Source organism: Dermacentor albipictus, chromosome 2 (genome assembly GCF_038994185.2).
Source record: "Dermacentor albipictus isolate Rhodes 1998 colony chromosome 2, USDA_Dalb.pri_finalv2, whole genome shotgun sequence".
NCBI classification, from domain to species: Eukaryota; Metazoa; Arthropoda; class Arachnida; order Ixodida; family Ixodidae; genus Dermacentor; species Dermacentor albipictus.
The window spans coordinates 128,510,085-128,534,376 of NC_091822.1; the positions used below are offsets into that span (position 1 = coordinate 128,510,085).

The following is a 24,292-nucleotide window of genomic DNA, read 5'->3' on the forward strand; positions in this document are numbered from 1 at the left end:
TAGTGTATTTTGTTTTGACTTTACCCATCGCCGATTCCACGTCTTCATAGAAGCTTTCGACTTCCTAGTCATCATGACTGGATGTAGGGGCGTAGACCTGTACGACCGTCAATTTGTACCTCTTAAGTTTCCCAACAAGACCTGCCGCCCTCTCTTTAATGCTATAGAATTCCTGTATGTTCCCAACTATATCCTTATTAATCAGGAATCCGACTCCTAATTATCGTCTCTCCGCTAAGCCCCGGTAGCACAAGGCGTGCCCGCTTTTTTGCACTGTATATGCTTCTTTTGTCCTCCTAACCTCACTGAGCCTTATTTATCCCATTCCCGCTAATTCCTCCAGTAGCACTGCTAGACTCGCCTCACTATATAACGTTCTAGCGTTAAACGATGCCAGGCTCAGATTCCAATGGCGGCCTGTCCGGACCCAGAGTTAGCACCCTCTGCTGCGTCACAGGTCTGACCGCCGCCATGGTCAGACCTCTGAGGCTACTGAAAGTAATCCACCAGAACTCCCTTGTCATCCTAACAAAAAGAACTGTTGCCATTTTCTTCTCCAGCGACCTTTGCACACGGTACTTTTTTGGCTTTTGAGAGCTGTAGTATCTCCATTCCTTGCAATCTTGACAACCTCTCGCTACTAGAGCTTACCGCTCATCCCAAGCCAGGCAAGTCCAGCCATTGAGAACCTATGGCCCATCTCCATCACTTCGTGCGTGGGAAAGCTCCTAGAGCACATCGTTCTCAACCGGCAACAAGCATTCCGGGAGGACTCGGAGAACCTTCCAACATCGATGATCGATTCCGCTCACACCTCTCGACACAGGACATCCTCTTTCAGCTGAAAAAAGAGGCGTGTGTGACAGCGACGTGCAACTCCCCATAACGTCAAGCATACATAATTCTTACAGAGGCTTAACACGTATTGGGCGGTGGGACTAGGACGTATTACTAAATCAGAGATTTCCTCTCAGATTCCCTTGGTCCCCTTCCTGGTAAGGTCAGGGACCAAGCCACAAAACCCTTTTTTGCAGGGTGGGTGCGGCCACCCACCGGCTCGCACTGTTAACCCCTCTCCTGTTCAATATCGGCCTAATATGTTTTCCCTTGCACCTCGATAACGTCCCGGTGATCCGGCATGGCCTACACGCGGACTACATTACCAGCAGGCTGTCCACAGGGTGAATCGGGGCAATGGGAAGCCGCTTGCAAGAAGCGGCTTGCCATACAGCTGTAGCTGTATTTTACTCTGGACTTGTTTTTAACCTCCACGGATCAAGGATTTCTGGAATCAAGACGCTACGCAGCGGCAGCACCCCTGCTATTAGAGTAATTTGCCGTATGTTGTGGCCGTGCTTCTACACTGACTACTGCAATCAACATATGATTCTGCAATTGAAGTGGTAGAATACTTAAAGACACTACGCGATGCTAAGTGTTTGTGCTGTAAGGATCACAAATAACTCGCAATTTAAGGCGTGTTAAATTTAAATTTAAAGCGGCACGCTTACATCACACGGAACCTTCGGCACGGTCGCGCTGATGAGATCCAGGTCACTGGTTCGATCCCCGCTGCGGCAGCCACTTGCAAAAAAAAAAAACGAAACGAGAAAACGCTGACGTACTTCGATTTAGGTGCGCTTTCAAGAACCAGAATTATTCAGGATTCATCCAGAGTTGACGACTACCGAGTGCCTCATAATGAGATTAGGTTCTCGCACGTAAAACCCCGTAATGCTGCTTTTTTTTTTTGTTCGACGCAGAACCGATTTAGCCATTTCAGAATTGACGGTTTGCAAAATAGTGAGCGCCATCTGGCGCACAACAGGCAAAGCTGCAGTGCTCTGCGTGCGAGAGTATGTGGTTAGAGAGCGAGTTTCGTTTTTCGGCTGCTGCCTGGCCTCTGCCGCGGCAACCCCGTGTGTTCATGGCGCCAAAAAATAATTGAAGACGCCGTCACTCCGTTCCAGTTCCCGTACATGTCATAGACCTCCGACTTATCCAAGCGTACCACTTAAACTGATCGCGTGTGGCAATATCTGCTTTATATATAACTGCCACTACTCGCTGCAGGTTCATTGAGGCTCGGCACTGAAGGAAGATCACGTTAAAAATATCGTATATTTGGGGCTGCTGAAGCCAGCACAGGACTGATGCGAGCGAAATACACTCCTTCAACAAAGAGCAGAGTGCGCGTCGTCGAAACACGCTGTTGATGTGTCGCCGAGTGTCCGCTCTTGGTTTCGCTGAGTGGCCGCGCGCAGCGACCACCGTGCGAGGCGGCTAGCCTTAAAGTTGCTCTTTGCTGCCGACAGAGTACAGAGAGAACCAGCCCTGCGTTCATTTAACCGCGACGTAATCGCCCAGACGCTAAAATACTCACGAAAATAAATACTTTATAGCCCGCTCCGTTTCCATTACAAGCGCCGTCGGCTGCTGCTGTTTCGACAACCGGCAGCTAGGCCTGCCGGCTCGAGCGATCGGCGGCTGCCGACAAAGTCAGCGCGCCGAGCGTGATGTTCCGCTTAGGAGAGTTTATCCTACTAATATGGCCCATCTGGAACAAAGCAAAGCTTCACGGAGCTGTTTGACTTGTTACGACGGTCCTTTTTTCGCGCGCGGCAAATACGGGAGTGTCTCAAGCGACGCGCCTAATTGCCATCGATGAAGACGGTAGGCCTCGCTCGCTGGCCGTGTGTGTCGCCGGTTACGAAGAAGCTTCTGCTAGGAAGTGAACGCATAGTTTTTTTCTAGCTCTTTAACTCATGCATCAATATTAAAAGGCTAAATGAGAAATACATTTGGCTATCTGTACACCGTCGGCAGAAAAGAGCAAACCAGCCGAACTCCGTCGCCCGCTGGTCGCTCCGCACCGCCCATCGGTCGCACCAACTGCCCTCGAATGGTGTGTTTCGATCACTTTAGTGGCGTAGTACTAGGCTCTGATTGTCATATGAGGCGCACTTTCGACATCACTTTACAATATTTAGTATAATAACATGTTAGCGACAACTGAGTGACACCACGGCGCGTTCGCAAGCGCTGTCCGTCCTCGTTTATCTTGAACTTTCCCTATTCCGGCAACATGCTGCTGCGTTTAAGGGTGTCTCGAAGCTTGCAGGCCGATATAACCTCGTAGCACTGGCATGTGACAATTCAGCAGCAGCAAATAGCGCGATGACAACCGGCTCTGCGAGGAGCGAGCAAGTTGTGTACTGTGGTGGCATCTCCGGCCGTCGCTTATCCATGCTGCTTTCCTCGCCGGATAGCTCTTCTCGGATAGAAACCGAAATAAACTCGTGCTCCGTTTGCTAGTGAAACACTTTGTGCACAATGCGCAACACAACGAGCCGTCCTTTTCACGAAAATACCGCGATCAAAACCACCACGAACCGTCGTCTCAAGGCGCGCTATAGCTGCGTTGGTTGTTCGTCTGCTCCTCGTACCTAACCATGTAGAGGGCGCTCGTGAGAGCCGTGTTCGCGCATGCGCAACAGTATTTTTGCAAACCGTCCATTCTTGGCAATCCTTGCAGCCCTATTTTAAACAGCGAATACCAACTCCCAGCGTCGTAAAAAAGGTTCTCCTTCCCGCGCTTCCTCGACAAGAAAAGTGCGTCGCTTCGGGGAAGCCGTCGCAGGAACGTGTGGCGGAGCCTCACAACGACCTCCCGTCCATTACCACTACACAGTGGACGGCAAAATGGCATCGCCGCGCGGGAGAGGAGGCGCGTCTTCGTCGGAATAACTGGCGCGGTCACTCACTTTACGCGCGCGCGAAATTTCCCAGGAAGTCGAAAGCGTTCGCGGATCCAGTTTTGGAATGCGGCGTGCGTCCCCGTGCCGCCTGCGCACGTGTCCTGGTCGCGCTTAAACTGAGTGCGAGTGTCTCCGCGTGGTTGTGCGTGCGTGTACGCGTCTCTGTGAGCGTGGTGCGTCTATGTATGTGCGTGTGCACTCACGGTGCGTGTACGTCTGTGTGCCTGCACGTGCACGTCCGCTATCGAGTGCGCGTGCGAGTGGCCGTCCTTGTGCGACGACGACGAACGCGGAGCATACAGACACGAGATTCATCATCATCATCATCAGTCTGGTTACGCCCACTGCAGGGCAAAGGCCTCTCCCATACTTCTCAAACCACCCCGGTCATGTACTAATTGTGGTCATGTAGTCCCTGCAAACTTCTTAATCTCATCCGCCCACCTAACTTCCTGCCGCCCTCTTCGACACGAGATTGCTACGCGTTTTTTGTTGAAGAGGTCCTCTCGACAACTGAGTGATAGCCCGTCGCCTCCTCTGTACGATAAACAGCCTGACTTATCGGATTGCTCGCGCGACTCAACATACTGACTTTCTTTCTAGTCTTTTTTAAAGCGCAAGTTATAAGCGCCCGTTCATGCGGCGAGCGTCAGCGTCTTCGTAACCGAGCGAACGAGCCCAGCGAAAGCTGAGAGCGAACGCTGAGCGCAGCGGCGGATGAAAGAAGTCTGTGTGAAAATTAGCGCATACTGGTTAAATATGACGCTTGTTATAAAGTGTCGCGCACTCTACAAACGTTTACGACTAATTATACTTATTCTATATTTACATACTTCGTTGCTGACTATTGCTAGGGGTTCTCAGCCTGGCCCGCTCTTATTTGATACCATTGTCATCCTCATACGACGTCTACAAATTACCCAACCGGCCCTTACCTTAATTAGTTTCTCCTTCCGCTAGCCACCATACTCCCGCTTTCGCTCTGCTGTCGGCTCTGTCTTGGCTCTGTTTCTGGCCGCGCGTTTGCGTTTTGCGCAGAAAAGCCGTAGCGCCGTCTGCGGACGCCGTTCTACTCACCGATGGCGCAACGTCATTATGAGACCATGATGTCAATTCTCCTCGATCGGAGGGCGGGCGATTTGAACTGCGCTAGAGGTACGCGGACGCTTCAGAACGCATTTTCTCTTAAAATAAGTCTCTCCTTGCCACGAAACAAGCGTTTCGAGGTTTCTGTGATGGTATTTCAACAGTACACGTTGACTTAATAGTAACCTTTAGTGTCCCTTTAAGTCGTACCTTACGAATTTTCTAACATATCTTACATACATAAATTCAATTATTTCAGTAACTTCCCACGGCACAAGGAGGGCCTGCGTGGTTGGGCATGGGTGGTTCGAAACAACGGTCGACGCTGGATGCGGGACGGCGACGCCGGATTTCCTGCGCCACAGGGCCGTTAACGCTATCGCGTTAAAGATCAATAGTATCAGCGCCCCCACAGAATTCGCACAAGTGGGAAAGCACTGGACCAGCTCTATGGCGATGCCGCGTTTGAGACAAGTATCCTCCAAAACATTAATCGAGTGAAAATGACTTCAATTTATCAAGTGGGAAACAGATTGTTGCGCCACAATGCTTTGGTGGAGCATGGTTATAACAGCGCGTTTTGAGGACAGGGCACAGAAAGAATGCACCCAGGGGAGTCTCCACCCCGTGTGCATTCTTTCTGTGTCCTGTCCTCAAGACACAGCGTTATAACCATGTTCAATCAAGACAGCAACCAACTAGCCCATCTAAGTCTCTTAATTAGCCACAATGGTTGATGACACCACCGTCATCACACTACCCGGTAAACACCAATATAACATAATTAAGTCCAAAATTACTAACTTCCAGCACCGACCTAGACATCCAGACACGGGTCCTGGCACGAGCTGAAGACGTCATCCAGAACACAGCCTGGCAGCCTACGTAGCTGAGCTTTCCTTACCTCTTAGCCCTTCGATTAATAAAGTCGTTTCTCACTCTATTATTATTATTATTATTATTATTATTATTATTATTATTATTATTATTATTATTATTATTATTATTATTATTATTATTGTTATTATTATTATTATAGTCCCCCACCCCACTTCTTTTTCATTTTGTCCAACCCACTTCTCCAATTCCTCGTTGTGGTATGTGCTACTGTCTGGGATCATCATGATCATTATCATTGTCCGGAGAAGGACAAAACAAGCACGAGACGCTCCCGCGCGTGCTCCCACAAAGAAAACGGTCGAAGCTGCGAGCGGGGCGTGCAACGTTAGGTTCGGCGCAGCTGTGACGCCCGAACCAGCACGATAAATCGCCTAACCAAAAAAGAGCTCCGCCACGAACCATGGTGACCTCGGCCGCCGCTTCCCTCCTGCTGGTGGTGGCAGCGTGGATGTCCGCGTTCGCGCCCGTCCTGACCGTGTGCCGCCCCGAGTACCGCAAGAGACCGACTCACACCGCCTGCCAGCATCCCGCATCTTGGTGCAAGGTGGTCGCTAGCGGCGTGAGCGCGGCCGAGCGCACCCTCATTCTGAAGATCCACAACGACTACCGCAGCCAGGTCGCGCAGGGCCGACTACCGGGATTTCCGGCGGCAACCGACATGCAGGAGCTGATCTGGGACGACGAGATGGCCGACGTGGCGCAGGTGATCATTTCAATTGGCTGCTTCTCCTTGCTGTTCGCTTTGCTAGAACTCTGTGGAAACTGGCCACTCCGTTGGCATTGTCGTGGAATCGCTGTGCGCGGTTTTTTAATGGAACATTTTGACTAGTATTGCAAGGACTGTAGTATTGCCTGGGATCCTATTGTGGACACTCTAAAAGCTCCCGCATTTTCAAATCCACCGTTAATTGTCAGCTCTGGTTTGCTCGCAAGATGGCCGATTACGCCTTCTCTGATTGGCCGAAAACGCAAATATATAGAGGAATTTGACAATATGGCGGAATTTCGGTGTCCACGATGGCGCCCTTGTTTCAGATCGGTGCGAATTAAAATCTGGATGCAGGCGAACGGGGAGCCGCTCGACCCATGAATAGGAGGTTGGAATTGGAAACACGTTAGCGCTGCTTATGTTGTAAACAAACATTATAGACACAGAAGCAAAGCTTGTAAAAGAGAGGGAGTGCAGATGCATAGCTCCTGCCGTGTAGCAGACGCCACCCCAGCCACGTAAGTTGCGGCAGCCACGAGACCGGAATTCTCTCGGATCTCGACCGCCCATTCCCGGCGCAAAGCCGGCTCAAGAGGACCTTCGTTAAAGCACCCCCAATTTCTCTGAGCTGGAGCGCAGTGCTTTGCATGGTCCGTGCGAATGTCATGCGAGGGCTCCATTTTGACCGGCTGAATTGTAACCCGCTCGGCCAAAGCGCTAGGAGAGGGACCGGTCGAACGTACCTTAAGAGAAATATGCAAAGGACCGCTTGAAGCATCGTTTATAACACATTTACGACTTCCGGTACAAGGGGGCACCAGATGTTTAGGAATGTCACCAGAGCGTTCTACTTGTGTAAATTTCTTCCACTCGCGCGCGATGGGAACGCGCGTGGCACGATGCGGTGTCCGAAACAACACGCGGAGCGTTGGAAGGACGATGTCTGCAATGGTTATCTAGAAGGCTTACTACATGTGGCTTAACGGCGCCAGCGTGGCCCAACACGAGGATTTACTTTCCCCTGCATAGATATCCCACTTCAACGTCGTTTCCATCAAAACGGTAGAAGGCGCTGTCGATGTTGCTCCTAGACGCTATAACGTAAAGCGATTCCAAACATTTCTGTTTCATTTCTGCAATTAGCCCTCTACGATTGGTCAAAAATTGTCCGGGCCCCCCCCACTTCGCGTGTCGGCCACGTACGCGAAGTCAGGGAAATATACCCCTCATCTGATATGGCGTGTGCACGCTCATTAGGGGCGATTGCACCAAACAAAAGAAAATGAATTATTTCCAATTCTACACCTTTTTTCACCATCAGACCTCTGCTATTTGATAGAAAGTTTTCGGGCTGCACCCGCTTCGCCTTTCTGCCACTCTGCGTCAGAAAACCGCGGAAGCTCAGCACCGTAATGTGACGGGCACTCATTAAAGATGCATCAATATGCCGAACGAAACTAATTTTGTTTTTCATAATAGCTGGAGGCTGACCCGTTTCGAAATGCTTAGAAGATTGTTGCCCGCCGAACGCTCTGGCACTGGTTACTGAATGGATTTATTTTACATAACAAAATTTTTTCCGTGACAGTACAACGTTGTCGAGCCCTTTTGCGACGTACACGACATCGCTCTGCCAACTTTTCTTAGCCGATGATCCGTTTTGGCCGACGCTCTGCCGTGATTTTCTGTCATACCAGTCACGGAAAACTAAGCAAAGAGGAGGGGACCAATCGCCGAGGCCAGCGATTGGCCTCCTTCCTCATCCCTTTTCCTCCTCATGCAGTTATCTACTTTTACTGTGCTGGACCAGCCCGCCAAAACCCTCTCCACTTCTTCGTGCTCTCCTCTGGTCAGCGAACAACATTAAAAAAAAACTGTCAACGTAGGAAATGCTATTGGCTTGAAAGCAAACGAAAGTCAGCTCCTATAAACGTGGAGGGCGTTGTATTGGCCTGTTCAAACAACGCTGTGGGTCACCACCTGATGCTTGCGTCAGTGATTACGTGAATTTTACGTTAGGAGATAGGAGTAAAAAGAGATTGGAATAGTTTTACATTATAGGGCCCTTTGTTTGCGCCTTGATGGCTAAAAACAAAGTCAAGGTCAATGCGCTGTGATTAGTCTTAAGATGAAGATCAGAAAGGTCCATTTTCCTCATTATCCTATGGTCAATTATCTCTAACCATTCTGATGCGGCTATAGATTGCGCCACTTGTAGCTGGCTTCCGAGCTCGGTACCACAGCACCACATGCTGAAATGAAGGGTTGATCTTGACACACCCGCCGGCTGGTGGCGGGCAGAGGGTTTTTTGTTGGTCTCGGGTAGCTCTGAAAGCTTTCACGTTGTGAAAACTTCTGGCACGGTGCTGCAACTTGTAGCGCACGACGACGAATGAGCCGGTCATAGGTCTCACGTTGTACCACAGCCCTTAAACTTTGTTCCCCGTATGTTCCAGATAAAACAGCGTTGTTTCGACTACACAGATGCGAAGACTACTGCTGTCATTCGTGGCTACACACGTGAATAGTGCTGTACACGGAGAGACTCCTCTTAATTTCCAAAAGTCACCTCTAAATAGCGCCTGTTGCAGACGTGAGAATTGATTCGAGGTCGGCTTACCCCCGTGTATTTGCCAGCATTATTAACCTTAGGTGTTTCTCTTACGGCACGCATCGGAAACAGTGCGGTGAAAACTAGATAAGGGAAAAGATTCAGTGACTGCTTAGCGGTAAATGCGAGAGAAATGCGTCAGCCTTACCTCGGACGTATTTCAGGTCCCGGATCCATGACTTAAACCGTGCTGACTACGTTGCAGAGCACAATTCAGAAGCTCACTTTACACACGTCGTGCTTCTTTGAGGAGCTAAGTGTGTGTACGTGCGTGCATGTGCGTATGTACACACCCAAACATGTGTACCTACAGGTGTATATATATATATATATATATATATATATATATATATATATATATATATATATATATATATATATATATATATATACACACATATAGTGTGTGTGTATTTTTTTAGCTGCACCAAAATTTTAAATTATAGAGTATGTAAACCACGGTAACGTTACGTTTACCATTCAAGTGTACAGATTCTAGATACAGAGAAACTAGCGAGGTTACGGTACTACACTTTCTAATTGTCAACAATAGGTGGCTACAGCAAATGAGTACTTTGGGGCCCGTCCTCAACACTATCTATCCAAACGATTAAATTTTAAATAGCGGATTTCATGCGGGAGCTATGCGAACAATTAGTGCCCCTTGGCGGTCTTTTTTGAAACCGAAACTGCCTGGAAAAAAAGCGTTGGGTAGCAGATGCCACCTCAGCCCCCTCACCCTTCGTCACGTCTCCGAGGTCACCGCCGGTCCCGCCAGCGAGCAGCTTGCGTTATCTCCTAGCTGTCTGCGGCGTTGGCCTAGCGCTTCAACGCCGGCAGTCCGCCAAATTTACTTCGTCATTCCGTTGGACGCCACGTGTCCACTTCCACCGATGAAACGGCCGAGGTCACCGCCGGTCCCGCCAGCGAGCAGCTTGCGTTATCTCCTAGCTGTCTGCGGCGTTGGCCTAGCGCTTCAACGCCGGCAGTCCGCCAAATTTACTTCGTCATTCCGTTGGACGCCACGTGTCCACTTCCACCGATGAAACGGCCGAGGTCACCGCCGGTCCCGCCAGCGAGCAGCTTGCGTTATCTCCTAGCTGTCTGCGGCGTTGGCCTAGCGCTTCAACGCCGGCAGTCCGCCAAATTTACTTCGTCATTCCGTTGGACGCCACGTGTCCACTTCCACCGATGAAACGGCCGAGGTCACCGCCGGTCCCGCCAGCGAGCAGCTTGCGTTATCTCCTAGCTGTCTGCGGCGTTGGCCTAGCGCTTCAACGCCGGCAGTCCGCCAAATTTACTTCGTCATTCCGTTGGACGCCACGTGTCCACTTCCACCGATGAAACGGCCGAGGTCACCGCCGGTCCCGCCAGCGAGCAGCTTGCGTTATCTCCTAGCTGTCTGCGGCGTTGGCCTAGCGCTTCAACGCCGGCAGTCCGCCAAATTTACTTCGTCATTCCGTTGGACGCCACATGTCCGCTTCCACCGATGAAACGGCGTTTCAAGGGCCCAACTGAATGACGAAGTAAATATGGCGGCCCGCCGGCATGAAAGCGCTAGGCCAACGCCGCGGACAGCTAGGAGATAACGCAAGTGGGACCGGCGGTAACCTCGGAGACGTGACGAAAGTCGGGGTGGGGGGGGGGGGTTGACATTGACGACTTAGACGCTGTTTTTCCAGCCAGTTTCGGTTTCAAGGAACCTGCCAAGGGGAATTAATTGTTCGCGTAGCTTCCTCATGAAATCCGCTATTCAATATTTATTCGTTGGGATAGGTAGTGTCGAGGACGGGCCCCGTAGTACACATTTGCTGTAGCCCCCTATTGTTGATAATTGGAAAGTTAAGTACCGTAACGTCACTAATTACGCACGTAATTGCGGACATTTCTCTGTATCTAGAGACTGCCAATCCGTACACTCGAATGGTAAACATAACGTTAGCGTGATTTATATTTTTCTAATTTAAAAAATTTCATGCAGCTAAGAAAATACGCCCTGTATATACGACGCCATCCACTATGCCGGTTTCCCATCCACTTTCGGGGGTATTCCACATCTGCCACCAATGTTTGTGACTGGTGGCGCTGCCTAACACACCCAGGGTTAGTTCTAGTAATAACACACAAGTAACGCAGAAAGTGGATGAGAAAACGGCGCTGCGGCAGCTTATTTGGTAGAGCATCGCACGCGTATTACGAAGACGTCGGATCTTTCCCCACCAGTGGCAAGTTGTGTTTTCGTCCATTGTCATTTCCGTTAATTTATCATTTCTTTCTTTAATTCAATTAGTAAGTACAAGGAATTTACCCGGTGTTGGCCTTGGTTTCTTTGAATGTTGGCTTCTTGTGATATATATATATATTTATATGTATATATATAGTGTTTGTGTGCATGTGCATATATACACACATACGCGCTCTCCTAATCCACTCTACCACTACCACGTTACTGGTTTTCTTTTCCACTTTGACATTCCTATGCTCACGCATTAAAAGAGGTTCCATATCACATAAGCAGTAGCAAGTATGTGGCGCCGTTTCCGTGTCGCGACAGGCCCACGCAAGCCTCTGCGTGCCGCCCGGCGGTAGCTTGAGCCACGACAAGCACGAGGACCGCTTCACGACGCGCTTCGACGTCACGGGCCAGAACTTGGGACTGCAGTTCGCGACGAACGCCCCTACGGGACCCAACTGGAAGCCGATCATCGACAGCTGGTTCAACGAGTCCGCGGACTACCCGCCGGGCCTCGTCTCAGGTTTCCCGACAATGCCGACGCGCAAGGCAACGGGCCACTTCACCCAGGTCGTCTGGGCGAAGAGTCGCTACCTGGGCTGCGGCTACGCCTACTTCGTCGCCACGGGCACGCACCTTCCCCACACGCGCAAGTACACGTGCAACTACTACGCGTCCGGAAACGTGGTGACGTGGCCCGTGTACCAGAGCGGCGCCACGTGCAGCGCCTGCCCGTCCTCCACCCGGTGCGACCAGTCGACGGGTCTGTGCGACTGCCAGTCGTCGCTGTCGCCTCACTGCGCCGTTAGCCACCATAGCGCCGCCCACGGGTCATCGGGCCAGCAAGGCACGTCTTGGCTGTCGTGGCTCCTCGTAGTGGCCGCCGTTGTATTCAGGCTGCCGCTAGCGGGCGCGGGTGTTTACTTCCTCGGCCAGAGATACGTAGCCCACTCGAGCACCACGCCTTCGGACCCGACCGGTGGCACGACGGCCGGGTAACGCGAGGACGAACCCATGAGGACCGATGCGCGGGACGGCCCACCGATTAGAACCGTGTATACGTGTCGTGTAAAGCGATATGCCGCCCGTGCCGCCTGCGCACGTGTCGTGGTCGCGCTTAAAGTGACTGCGAGTGTCTCCGCGCGGTTGTGCGTGCGTGTACGCGTCTCTGTGAGCGCGCGTCTATGTATGTGCGTGTGCACTCACGGTGCGTACGTCTGTGTGCCTGCACGCGTCCGCTATCGTGTGCACGTGGCCGTCCTTGCGCGACGACGACGAACACGGAGCATACAGACACGACATTGCTGTGCGTTTTTTGCTGAAGAGGTCCTCTCGACAACTGAGTGATAGCCCGTCGCCTCCTCTGTACGATAAACAGCCTGACTTATCGGATTGCTCGCGCGACTCAACATACTGACTTTCTTTCTAGTCTTTTTTTAAAGCGCAGGTTACAAGCACCCGTTCATGCGGCGAGCGTCAGCGTCTTCGTAACCGAGCGAACGAGCCCAGCGAAAGATGAGAGCGAACGCGGGGCGCAGCGGCGGATGAAAGAACTCTGTGTGAAAATTAGCGCATACTGGTTAAATATGACGCTTGTTATAAAGTGTCGCGCACTCTACAAACGTTTACGATTAATTGTACTCATTTTATATTTACATACTTCGTTGCGGACTATTCCTGCGGGTGCTCAGCCTGGCCCGCTCTTATTTGATACCATTGTCATCCTCATACGACGTCTACAAATTACTCAACCGACCCTTACTTTTTTCTGGAAAGGGTTACAAGATAGCCAGATCCCAGATATACGCCACACCATTGCGAGTCAGTAAAAAAAAAAGTAGGAATGGTTGACCCTTATTACGTAGGAATCGGCAGAACACGAAAGAGAAACGTCTTTTCACAGACGCTGTTGCATGTTTGCTTGGGGGAGCTCACGCTCCGCTGCAGCGAAAGGCGCACGATGTGCGGGTCGGCAACCGTGTTGCGGGTTTGCTTCGCAAGCGGCGTCATGTTGGCGAGCGGCGTCCTGCGGTATTCTGTAAGAGCCCACCTAGTGGACTGTCCATTTCGACCGCTGCTGATTGGATGCAGCTGTACGAGGGGGGAGGAGGTGAGCGGCTCTAGCCAATCAGCAGAGGACGAAATGGACAGCCCAATAGGTGGATTCTTACAAAATACCCCCCCCCCCATGGTATTGGTATTCTGTAAGAGTCCACCTAGTGGACTGTCCATTTCGGCCTCTGCTGATTGGATGCAGCTGTACGAGAGAGGAGGAGGTGAGCGGTTCCAGCCAATCAGCAGTGGACTGTCCATTTCGGCCGCTGCTGATTGGATGCAGCTGTACGTGAGAGGAGGCGGTGAGCGGCTCTAGCCAATCAGCAGTGGCCGAAATGGACAGTCCACTAGGTGGACTCCTGCAGAATACCCCCCTGCTGCAAAGTCGCTTCGGCGAATGTACGAGCATTTCGGTCCTGCTCCGTAGTGACTTGGGCAGCCAGTTGAGTGGCGACGCAAGCAAACTTGACGAATGCGAATGGCAGCGAAGGCGTTCTGCTTCGCGCCGGAGTGTCTCTCGCCGGACCAAATCACGATTCTCTCGTCGACGTCGTTGTGCCTTTCTGCGCCGCTTGGCGTAGCAGTTTCCTTAGTTGGTAACATCGCAAGCGAAGCAGTAGGCGGCTTGTATAAGTACTGCTGATGCATGTTGAAGCTGTGCATGTTGAAGAGGCGTCAGAGGCTAATCGAACGCGAAAGACAAACCACGTGCAGAGACTGCGTCGTCACCTGACCAAAGGGCCTGCAGAAGGCCTACCCAAGAATGAGTTTTCACGAGTAGTTAACAGATCGTGACACATAAACCACAAGTTCACAATTCAAGTTGATATGCCATACCACAAGCCGCATGCTTACCGTGTGAAAGAAAAAGAAAAGATGTATAGTGAAAGAAGAATAAATACGTATTGATCACCGCATTGTTCCATACCGCGTTTTATCGAGCGATAACGTTGCAAAGGGTACATTCATTTCGCTATCTGGAATAAGGCAACGCATTTGGGGAGGACACGATGAGGCCATCGTAACGACGTCACGCTCGGGACCGAAAACGCAAACATTAATTCTCCGGTCGTAGTGCCACTTTGCCTGAAAGCTCGAGCATCCGGCGGAAAACGCACATCACTCTCGTAATGTCAGGGTTCGCTTACTACAGCAAAAGAGACATTACCTTATTGAACGCGTCTCTTTAATCGGCCGCGAGAATGAATAACACGGGTGCAGAAAATGCACAGGCTTGCTTTTTTAGCACAAAAGAGAGAGAACAGCACACAAAAAGAAAAAAAGGAGTGTGCCCTGGCGTTCTTCCTTTCAGGCCACGTGTCCTTTGTCCTGCTATACCATAAATTTAAAAAAAAAACATACAGTGTTGACTAAGACTAGCCACGTGCTGCAGCAACGAATCCTGCAGCCCTTGGCTCTTCACGCGCGACTGGTTCCGGTGCCGAAGGAAGTTTTCCAGTTACTCGGAGACGTTACGATTCGTGGTTATCAGCAGAAAACCACTGTGCGGATGCAGTAAAAAGCACTGCTTCTGCATTGACTGTTTGTGTGGCTTTGCTTTTCACGCGGCTCGCGTTTCTTTTGCCCCTATTTCTCCTATTGAAGTAACTGCATTCTTAAGAAGCGCTTCTGCCTACGTCTTTTCTCTTGCAACGGCAAGGCTGAGAAGAATGCGCTGAAGTTAAAAGACGGGTACTTGGGACACGTGGGCACGTGGTGTTATAGACAAAGAAAAAATGAGAAAAACAACAAAGAAAATGTTTCGGGCAACCGCTTTATGCGAGTCTTATTTTATCTATTTGCAACTCTGCCTTCCAAATCTTCCCTGTGTAAACACGTTTTTTTTTTCTTCACGGCAATCATTTCAAGAGCTCTAGAAGTACTCTGAAAAATACTGAACGCACCCAATTTGTTCCTATTTATTGTCACCCATTTTCATGAACAGCAGAAAAAATAAGCAACAATTGTGACTTTTTTTGTATTTTGTGGCTTATTTTGCAATTGTAGCTTAGTGACCATTGCAGAGGGCCTTAAGGCCCTCTGCAATGGTCCTCTGCAAGGCCCTCTGCAAGGCCCTCTGCGTAACAACATTTCAATATTTCGTCAATCGGGCTTTCATGAACTTGCTTATATTGAAGAAATGGAAGAGTTGTATGATATACTTGAATACTTGTGTATTTTCTTATAGCTTCTTAGGATGACAGTTCCACGCCTCTTCACACACAGTCGACAGATAAGCAATATCGCTCTACTCTAATTGCAGCGCTGTCTTCCTTTACAAGGCACTTAATTACACTGTAATTCCTCAGTGATGAAACGGAAAAAATCAGTTGATGCTAGTACCGTTTCTAGTAATATTTCCAGGGCTTGCTGGGTCTTCTGCTACAGTTACCCAGTTGCATGGATAACGCTTTATTAAAGACCCAAGCCAGACCATTATCCAGGGTAGCATGAGACGTACGGTGGCTCCTTCCTAACAAGACGGAGAAGGAAAAAATTCTAAGAACAGAAGCAGTGAACACGCACACCCATATCTGGGACCCAGCCCTGTATCATAACAAGGACAACATGCACCCTGGAGCAACGCACTTCTTGCGTCATGAAAGATGGCATAAAACTTCGCGGAAGATGGGGTTCGGGGTTTCCAATTGCCGGTATTCGAAGTGGCAAAAGTATTCGGCACGGCTTCAAGCAAGGAGGCGCATGGCCTCGTATAGAGCAGAAGCGAAAGCTCGAAGCTTGTCCGAAACTGGCTCGTTCAAACTGTAAGGGCCTGCACGGTTTTCATACTAACAAGATCGCCTACCAGTTTTACTTTGCTTGCAAGCCTGAAACACAGTTCTCAGCAGGGAACAGGCCACAACGTGAGCATTTCAAGGCTGTGTGAAACGGCCTTGCCTCACATTACTGCTGCGGTTCACAAGATTACGAGGGGACAACGAAGCTGAGAGCGCTCCCTCGAAGTGCTGTTTCCCTCCAAATGGGTCATCAAACTATAAAAAGTAGATTCGAAAGGCAGAACGACGATACAGTCTAAACAGTCGTTGCCGCGCTAGTACATACTTTGTTGCACGGAAGAGGCACCAGGTGAGCGTGGAATTATAGCAGGAGTCTCTACAGTTAACTGCATCTACGCCACTCTGTTATGAAGGCAACTAGAAACAAGATCACGTTTTCGAAGCGCCGGTCATGCACTCGGCTACCGCGGCGGGTCCGGCGCCAGATGCGCAGGCGCCTGCGGGCGACAGCGTTATGGCACCGTGCTAATACGGACTGTATTGCGTTGTGCCGAAAATGCTGTCGCCCGTACACACGCCGATACGTCGTCCGGCGCCATAGTCATCCATCGACAGTAATTGTCCGAGGATACCGCCCCTTGACACTGACAATATTTCGCCGTGTTGTTGAAGTTGTCTATGTATATTTGTTTTACAATACCTCGAGGGGGGGGGGGGGGGGGGTGCGTGATAGACATCACCTCGGATGCTGGACATTACACAATGTTCCTACGTTGACAATTAAAGCCCATGAGCGCTGAGAAGATGACGAATTTAACGATACGGAGGATTTCGATAACGTACAAGAAATCAACACTGGACTCGCTCTTGGTTTTAGTCAAGGATGCGAAGCTTCTAGGGTGGCCATGAATGCGCCTCACTTTTCCCAGCTAACCTATAGACGTGCTTTGGATCCCACGTTCCTATAAAAATGTTTTCATGCTCATCACTGAAAGAGTGTTTTTATCCTACAAAGGTGCCTGCGGGCTACTCGGAACGGGTCCTTAAATTAGTTGGGCAGAACAATAGAAAAAAAAAGAAAGGAAAGTTATTCAGATCCAATGAACATTCTGAATGCCACGTGAAGCGAAGCTTTATTTTATTTTTTATTTTTTTGTCAATAAATCTTGTACAACTAATGACGGTGCGTACAATTTCGGTAAACCTGCCACGGCAGCACAGCAGCTGTGACACTGCGGTGCCGAGTTCGAGGTCGCGGGTCCGGACTGGGTCGCGGCGGGCGCATTCCGGAATGTGGACGAAGTGCAAGAAAAAAAAAAGAAAGAAAAAAGGGCCGCTCGTGCATCGTGTATTAGGTGCCCGTTGAAGAATAACCAGGTGGTTAAATGTTATTCCAAATGCCTCCTGCCACGACATGCTTCATAATCAGGTAATTGGGATTGGCATTTAAGAAAAAAAAACCCCTAGGATTTGATTTTAAATACAAGTGCATGTGCGTTCATCCGTTGCAGCATGAAATCTCGCGCATATCATTCTATATGTTTATCCAGGACAAAGGTGAGACCTTAAATACCAGGCAATTTTTTTTCGTTTATGTTTATACACTACAACTAAAACAAAATACCTCAAAAGACAAACACCAAATCAGGTGTATGCATTGTGTCAGACACGCACGCAGCGATGTCACGAGGGTGACGTCGATGTATGAACAAGAAAAAAAAACGGGGATATGATAAGCTGGTGCGGACAGATGTACGACACAAATCCAGATATATTTAAGGATTCTATACGTTCTCTTAATTTTTCCCTCCCCTTTTCACTTCCCCCACTTTAGGGTAGCCAACCGGGCTCAGTCCCGGCTAATCCCCTTGCTTTTCATTTATCCTCTTCCTCTCTCCCTCTTGTCCCGCAGCGGCACATGCACGTTATGCAGAACTGGCTAAGAATGCGCATTAACATGCACAGTACCGAACAGTCGAATCACGGAGAATAAATTAAAATTAGACAATCAGCTGATTGTAACGCGCTTTCACATTAAGAGGTTAATGTGCCTTAAAAATGATCATAAGCCATACATTATAAGTTCATGGCTTACATGGGTGTTCTCATGTTTCACAGAGGCGTGCTTATTTGCACTACTTTGTCGGTTACCTCAAACAAGGAGTTATAGCGAGTGTTTCTGCGAAGAATGAGTAAATTAAGTAATGATCTCCGGTGGCACATGGCAGAATCTAACCCTTGAGCTGGATAGCCGAAACCAGGGGACATTATCTTCGCGATAAATCGAAATGCATGACTGAAATGGTTTGACCAGAATACAATTCAGTTTTTAGATTGTAACCTGACTTTAACACCAGATTAGCCGGGTGCGCGATTTATCGCGTTTTTCTGGACCCAGTAAAAGTTTATTCACTCACTCACTCACATCACACGTGCTGGATGTACACGCCACGAGCCCGAAAAAACCTGTTGTATGATTATGCACATTCCAAGACGGTAAAACGGATCATTGGTATGTTCTGTTTGAAAGGAGCCTTCGACAAGTCATGTGTTCACCTGGTACATGCCAGCCTGAACAACGAGGCAAGTAGATCGTTGAAAGCTGGTTTCCCTACTTCAGTCGGGGTCGCTGTGGCGCAGAAGTTCCTGCAGAGATTAAAAGCTAGAGCATTCCAGGAAGGTCATGGTCAGGAAATTTAAAAAAAATATATCCGACCGGCGGCTCTCCGCTATATTCGTAGGGTGTCTCACGACGTGAAGAACAATCGTTACGCGTTGTCGGTGGTACTTTCCGCCCCACGCAAGCTGGCCTCACTGTGTCCCCGGATTGCGTCCGGAGAAAGGAACGTGCGGGACTACATAAGACTCGCTTCTCTCAGTTCGTCGGATGCTCGACTGCGGTTGTATACGAAATCTCCCTGACCTCTGGAAAGGCCTCGGTCAAACGGGCCGATGTATAAATGAACGACTAAGAGAGCACCAGCTTTCGATAGAGATCAGAAGGTTAAGGGCCTATTCCGCCCTTGCACTGCAGCGCATGCCTTTTGGCTGCACGTGATCATCCGTGTCGGCCTTAGCTGGCACGAACAAAAATTTTGAGACGCACTCGTGACCATATGGTACACGGGCTTGCCGAGGCTTCCTTCATAAACAACAAGGGTGATTATTGTGTGAGTGACACGTCGATCAGATTTTATCCGAACGAAAGCGGATTTCTAGCATGTGCGTAGGCGAAGGTTTTACAAATATTAAGTTATAAATATGTGCGTCCTTCTGAATCAAATCCAGTCGCGAGTCGCGCGTCCTTCCTTGTGCTCTTCTCGTACATGTTTGTATTGCACAACACCTTGCTTAACGATATATATATATATATATATATATATATATATATATATATATATATATATATATATATATATATATATATATATATCGTTCAGCAGGCTTCTCGTACACAATGAGCAATCGTGATTATAAAAAAAAAAAATTCACTCTTTATAAATGTGACAAATGTGGCGGAATTTGAGGCATGTTTTAGAGAGCAAGTTCGTTCATATAATGCACTTTGTCTGTGCTGCCAAACTTCTAGTAAATCCCCGTTTGTCGGTATGTTCCATAATTGACATGCTGACCGATGCTGGCGGATATCAACGGAAGAGATTAAGAGGAACCCCATCTGGTTCTGTCTAGAAAACAACAAAATCATTGGGTGGAGAAGTCAAAGGAATAAAAAAAAATAACTTACCCTACTAAGAAAGTCGCAAAAAGAAGAGTCATCGCGAAGCAAGAAGATTAGGTTTTCTCGGCGGCTGAGCACGCATCCCTTTGACTGCTTCCAAAAGAGGAGGTTCGCTGAGAAATACCGTGACAAATGAAAAAAAAAATCAACGCAAGTTGCCCACACGGTGCTTCTAAAATATTCCTGCTCAAAGGTGAGCTAGCTCGAAAGAATGAGAAAAGCTCTGGCCGAAACGATCTCACGATAACTGCCGACGGTAATGCTATTATCATCGAAGCATTGCAGCGACACACTGTACTGCCGCCCCCGAAACGCGTCCCGTATGAGGCGTCTACTGCAGGTGGGATGCTCTGACGCGTTTTCTTCTGGACACGCCGCGACATCTACCGGCGCCGCCTCGAAATCCGTGCGTGGCGCGCGTCCGAGTATATACTCATAGCGATTGTTTGAGTATCTAATTACGATTGAGCCGAGCGACGGAGAATTTTTGGAGGATTTTTTTTCCTTCTTGTCATTGAAGAGTGGCGCATATACAGTGGCACAGCTCTTACCCAGTGGCTCAAGTTGGCGTCAAAGAGGTTCGTTGAACAGCGGCGCACGCCCAGTGTCACATACACAGCCAACTACGCTGGGCCAACCGTTGGTTTCGAACTCTGTTCCCTCAGTACACCAACTCGATAGACTATCTACTAGCGAGCCGAGTAGGAGTGAAAGCTGTTAGATACCGATGACGGACAGGAAATTCAGTGAAATTCCGAAAGTGTGCCAATCGCATTAAAAAAATTGGAGGACGCCTCAGCTTCGCCTTTAAGAGTGGAACGGGATAGCATTCAAAGATACCTGACCGTTTCTCACGCTTCTCGGCAGCTGCAGCTTATGTAACCGTAATGTTTACCGGGGAAACGCTGGCGGCGAACGCTATGCACGAAGGCGAGCTTTCTGGTAGAAACGCGACCTCTTGCGTGCGCAGTGATGCGGCGGAGGCGAGCGTCATGTAGAGGTGTTGAAAGGAACCGGGCGCGCCGCTTTATGAGCTTTGAGATTTGCGCGCGCCGGCGTGCGCAAATCTCGGAGGCCATGGCCGCTCTAAGATTGGTAGAAATGCCGGAAAAGGGGTTTGTGTTTTAAGTTTCCGCGTAACAGACTTATGTTTTCTCGTATATTCAAATTACAGTTTGACGCTATCATGCCGGTAAGTTCTGTTTAAGTCGTACCTCACGATTTTTCTAACATATCTTACGTACATAAATTCAGTTATTTCACTAACTTCCCGCTGCACGTGGAGGGCCTGCGTCGTTGAACATACGTGGTTCGAAACAACGGTCGACGCTGGATGCGGGACGCCGACGCCGGATTTCCTGCGCCACAGGGCCGTTAACGCTCTCGCGTTAAAAGACCAATAGTATCAGCGCCCCCACAGAATTCGCACAAGTGGGAAAGCTCTGGACCAGCTCTATGGCGATGCCGCGTTTGAGACAAGTATCCTCCAAACGAATAATCGAGTGAAAATGACTTGAATTTTTCAAGTGGGAAACAGATTGCTGCGCCACAATGCTTTGATGGAACTTGGTTATAACGGCTCGTTTTGAGGACAGGGCACAGAAAGAATGCACACAGGGCAGTCGCCACCCCGTGTGCATTCTTTCTGTGTCCTGTCCTCAAGACACAACGTTATAACCATGTTCGATCAAGCCAGCAACCAACTAGCCCATCTAAGTCTCTTAATTGGCCACAATGGTTGATGACACCATCGTCATCACACTGCCCGGTAAACACCAATACAGCATAATTAAGTCCACAATTTCTAACTTCCAGCACCGACCGAGACATCCAGACACGGGTCCTGGTACGAGCTGAAGACGTCATCGAGAAGCACAGCCTGGCAGCTGTTGTGCCATTACCACCAGCCCGGATTCCGAATCTACAAGATGCAGAATTTATTCTGCGAACGCCCTTTGGACAAACCCGGGGCTGCGCCGAAAGGCACAGCGCCCTAAACTCTCCCTTGACAAGCCAAGATGCTGAGCCGTCAGGCAGCGGCGTCCTGAGGAGAAGCATCGGCAAGCGACATGTCCAAACGTGCAACAAAGTGCTAGACAGCCCGGCGCTCTATTTCCTTTTGCCTGGAGGTCACCGCGCTCGACAACTTTGAACCGGGTGGCCAGCGCGGTCGCTGGTTGGACCTCTTCGACGACCGTCGAGTGCTGGCTTTGTATTGGGCCGTTTGAGTGACAATGGTTTCTCGGGGCTTTATAAGCCCCGACGCCGCCGCCGGGAGAACCGGATCCACCGACCCACCGGGAGCCGAGTGCCGCTCTCGAGTGGAGTGAGATGTGTCACGCGTTGCAGTCTCGCCGGACGTCGCCGTGCGGGAACAGTCGCGTTTGCTGTGAGCTCTCGGCCCCCGTGCTGATCCGATCATGTCCTGTATAATGACCTGTATATAGTGTATAAAGTCCCTTTCGTTATTCTCACCGACGCCTGACTCGAAGTCTTCGCTACCAACGCTCTGTCACGAAACGGGTGGCGAGTGCTACGGGACTACCTCAAAGTCGTAATACAGCCTACGTAGCTGAGCCTTCCTTGCCTCTTATCCCTTAGATTAATAAAGTCGTTTCTCACTCTATTATTATTATTATTATTACTATTATTGTCATCATCATCATCATCATTGTTATTATTACACTGTTATAGTCCCCTACCCCACTTCTTTTTTATTTTGTCCAACCCACTTATCCAATTCCTCGTTGTGGTACGTGCTACGTCAGAGACTTCCTGTCGCGCCGCACAGTCACCCTCGCGGTCGGCAGCATGACATCCGACGAACATGCACTAGGAAGCACCGGCACTCCTCAAGGATCGGTCATATCCCCGCTCCTTTTCAACCTCGTGATGTTGGGACTCCCGGCCTACCTCGACGAGATCGATGGCCTCCATCACGCCTTGTACGCAGATGACATCACCCTGTGGGTCAACAAGGGCAGTGATGGTCAGATAGAATGCACCTTACAAGCAGCGGTCGCTGCAGTCGAAACCTACCTCCAAGACACAGGTCTCCGACTATCTCCTCTGAAATCGGAGCTGCTCGTCTACCGCTCGCGCCGCCGGCCCAAGCCTACAGCCGAATCGCGCCAATGTGACGACATAATCCTCTATACGCAAGACGGCTCCTGCATTCCCCGAGTCCCGAAGATACGCATCCTAGGCATGCATATAACAGTCAACGGGTCAAACATAGAAGCTATTCGCAAAATCGAAGGCAAGGTTACAGCGGCTACCCCCCTGATCAAACGCATTACAAACAAGCACACGGGCATGAAGGAGGACAGTGTCATGCGCCTCATACACTCTTTCGCAATCAGTCACATCACTTATATGGCTGCCTTCCACAACTGGAATGTCACTGAAAGGGAGAAAATCAACACCCTTATACGCAAGACTTACAAGATCGCCCTTGGCCTACCGGAGTCCACAAGCACTGCTCGTCTGCTACAGCTGGGGGTATACAACACGCTTGATGAAATTGTGGATGCGCAAAGAACCTCTCAACTCGAACGCATGTCTATGACAGCCACGGGCCGCTACATCCTGCAGAAACTCGGCTTCAACTACCACGTCCAACACGGTCAGAAACAGGTCTTTCCACCTGACCTCAGCGACACGCTGATTGTCGCCCCTATACCTCGAAACATGCACCCCGAATTTAATCGGGGCCGACGCCAGGCCCGTGCCAAGGCACTGCTGCGCTCCTTGGGTGGAAAGAGGACTGCCCGCTATGTAGACGCCGCAGAATACACACGAGAGCACCGGTTCACGGCGGTAGTCGTAGACGTTAGCTCCCGGCTTACGCACGCGTGTAGTGTCGCAACAGAACACCCCGAAACAGCAGAACAGGTAGCAATTGCGCTTGCGCTTACCGACCCCCTCTGCGAGGTAGTTTTTAGCGACTCACAATCCGCTGTTCGCAACTACACGCGGGGGCGCATTTCCTCCGAAGCTCTCCTGATTCTATGGAAAGCTGGTCGACAGCACTTCGATAACACCGCCATCATATGGTTTCCAGCGCACGTCGCCACCCCCAACGATGAGGGCCTCATTAACTTGAACGAGGTAGCACACCGCTCTGCGCGAGAACTGACCCGCCGCGCAGAAACGGAGACCGCCTCTTCGAGTTCAGAACTGCTGGCTCAAAACACGCGAGAACACCTGGTCAGGTACAATGACATCACCAAGCACTACCAGCTAGGCAGGCAGTTGCTGCCCCCACCTCACCCCATGCTGAAACGTCGCCATGCAGTCATCTGGCGACAATTGCAAACACAAACCTTCCCCAGTCCGGTGCGATTGCAGCACATTTTCCCCGCGCAATACCCGATTGCTCTTTGCAATTTATGTCAGGAAACTAGAGCGACGCTGTCACACATGTTGTGGGAGTGTCGGTTTACATCAGCTACAATGGCAGT

General features: G+C 49.9%; 1 protein-coding gene across 1 annotated transcript; it reads left to right on the forward strand.

Moving 5' to 3' along the window:
- The first annotated feature begins 6,001 nt into the window (after positions 1-6,001).
- Positions 6,002-12,956, forward strand: LOC135897371 (venom allergen 5-like). Its single transcript, XM_065425976.1, has 2 exons — positions 6,002-6,447; positions 11,619-12,956. The coding sequence occupies exons 1-2, from the start codon at positions 6,145-6,147 to the stop codon at positions 12,294-12,296; spliced, it is 981 nt and encodes a 326-aa protein (XP_065282048.1). The 5' UTR covers positions 6,002-6,144; the 3' UTR covers positions 12,297-12,956.
- Positions 12,957-24,292: the final 11,336 nt, after the last annotated feature.

Bases quoted from the DNA above. Each gene is read 5' to 3' on its own strand.
- LOC135897371 (XM_065425976.1), top strand. From the start codon at position 6,145: ATGGTGACCTCGGCCGCCGCTTCCCTCCTGCTGGTGGTGGCAGCGTGG. The intron at 6,448-11,618 runs GTGATCATTTCA...GTGTCGCGACAG, and splicing joins AGATGGCCGACGTGGCGCAG to GCCCACGCAAGCCTCTGCGT.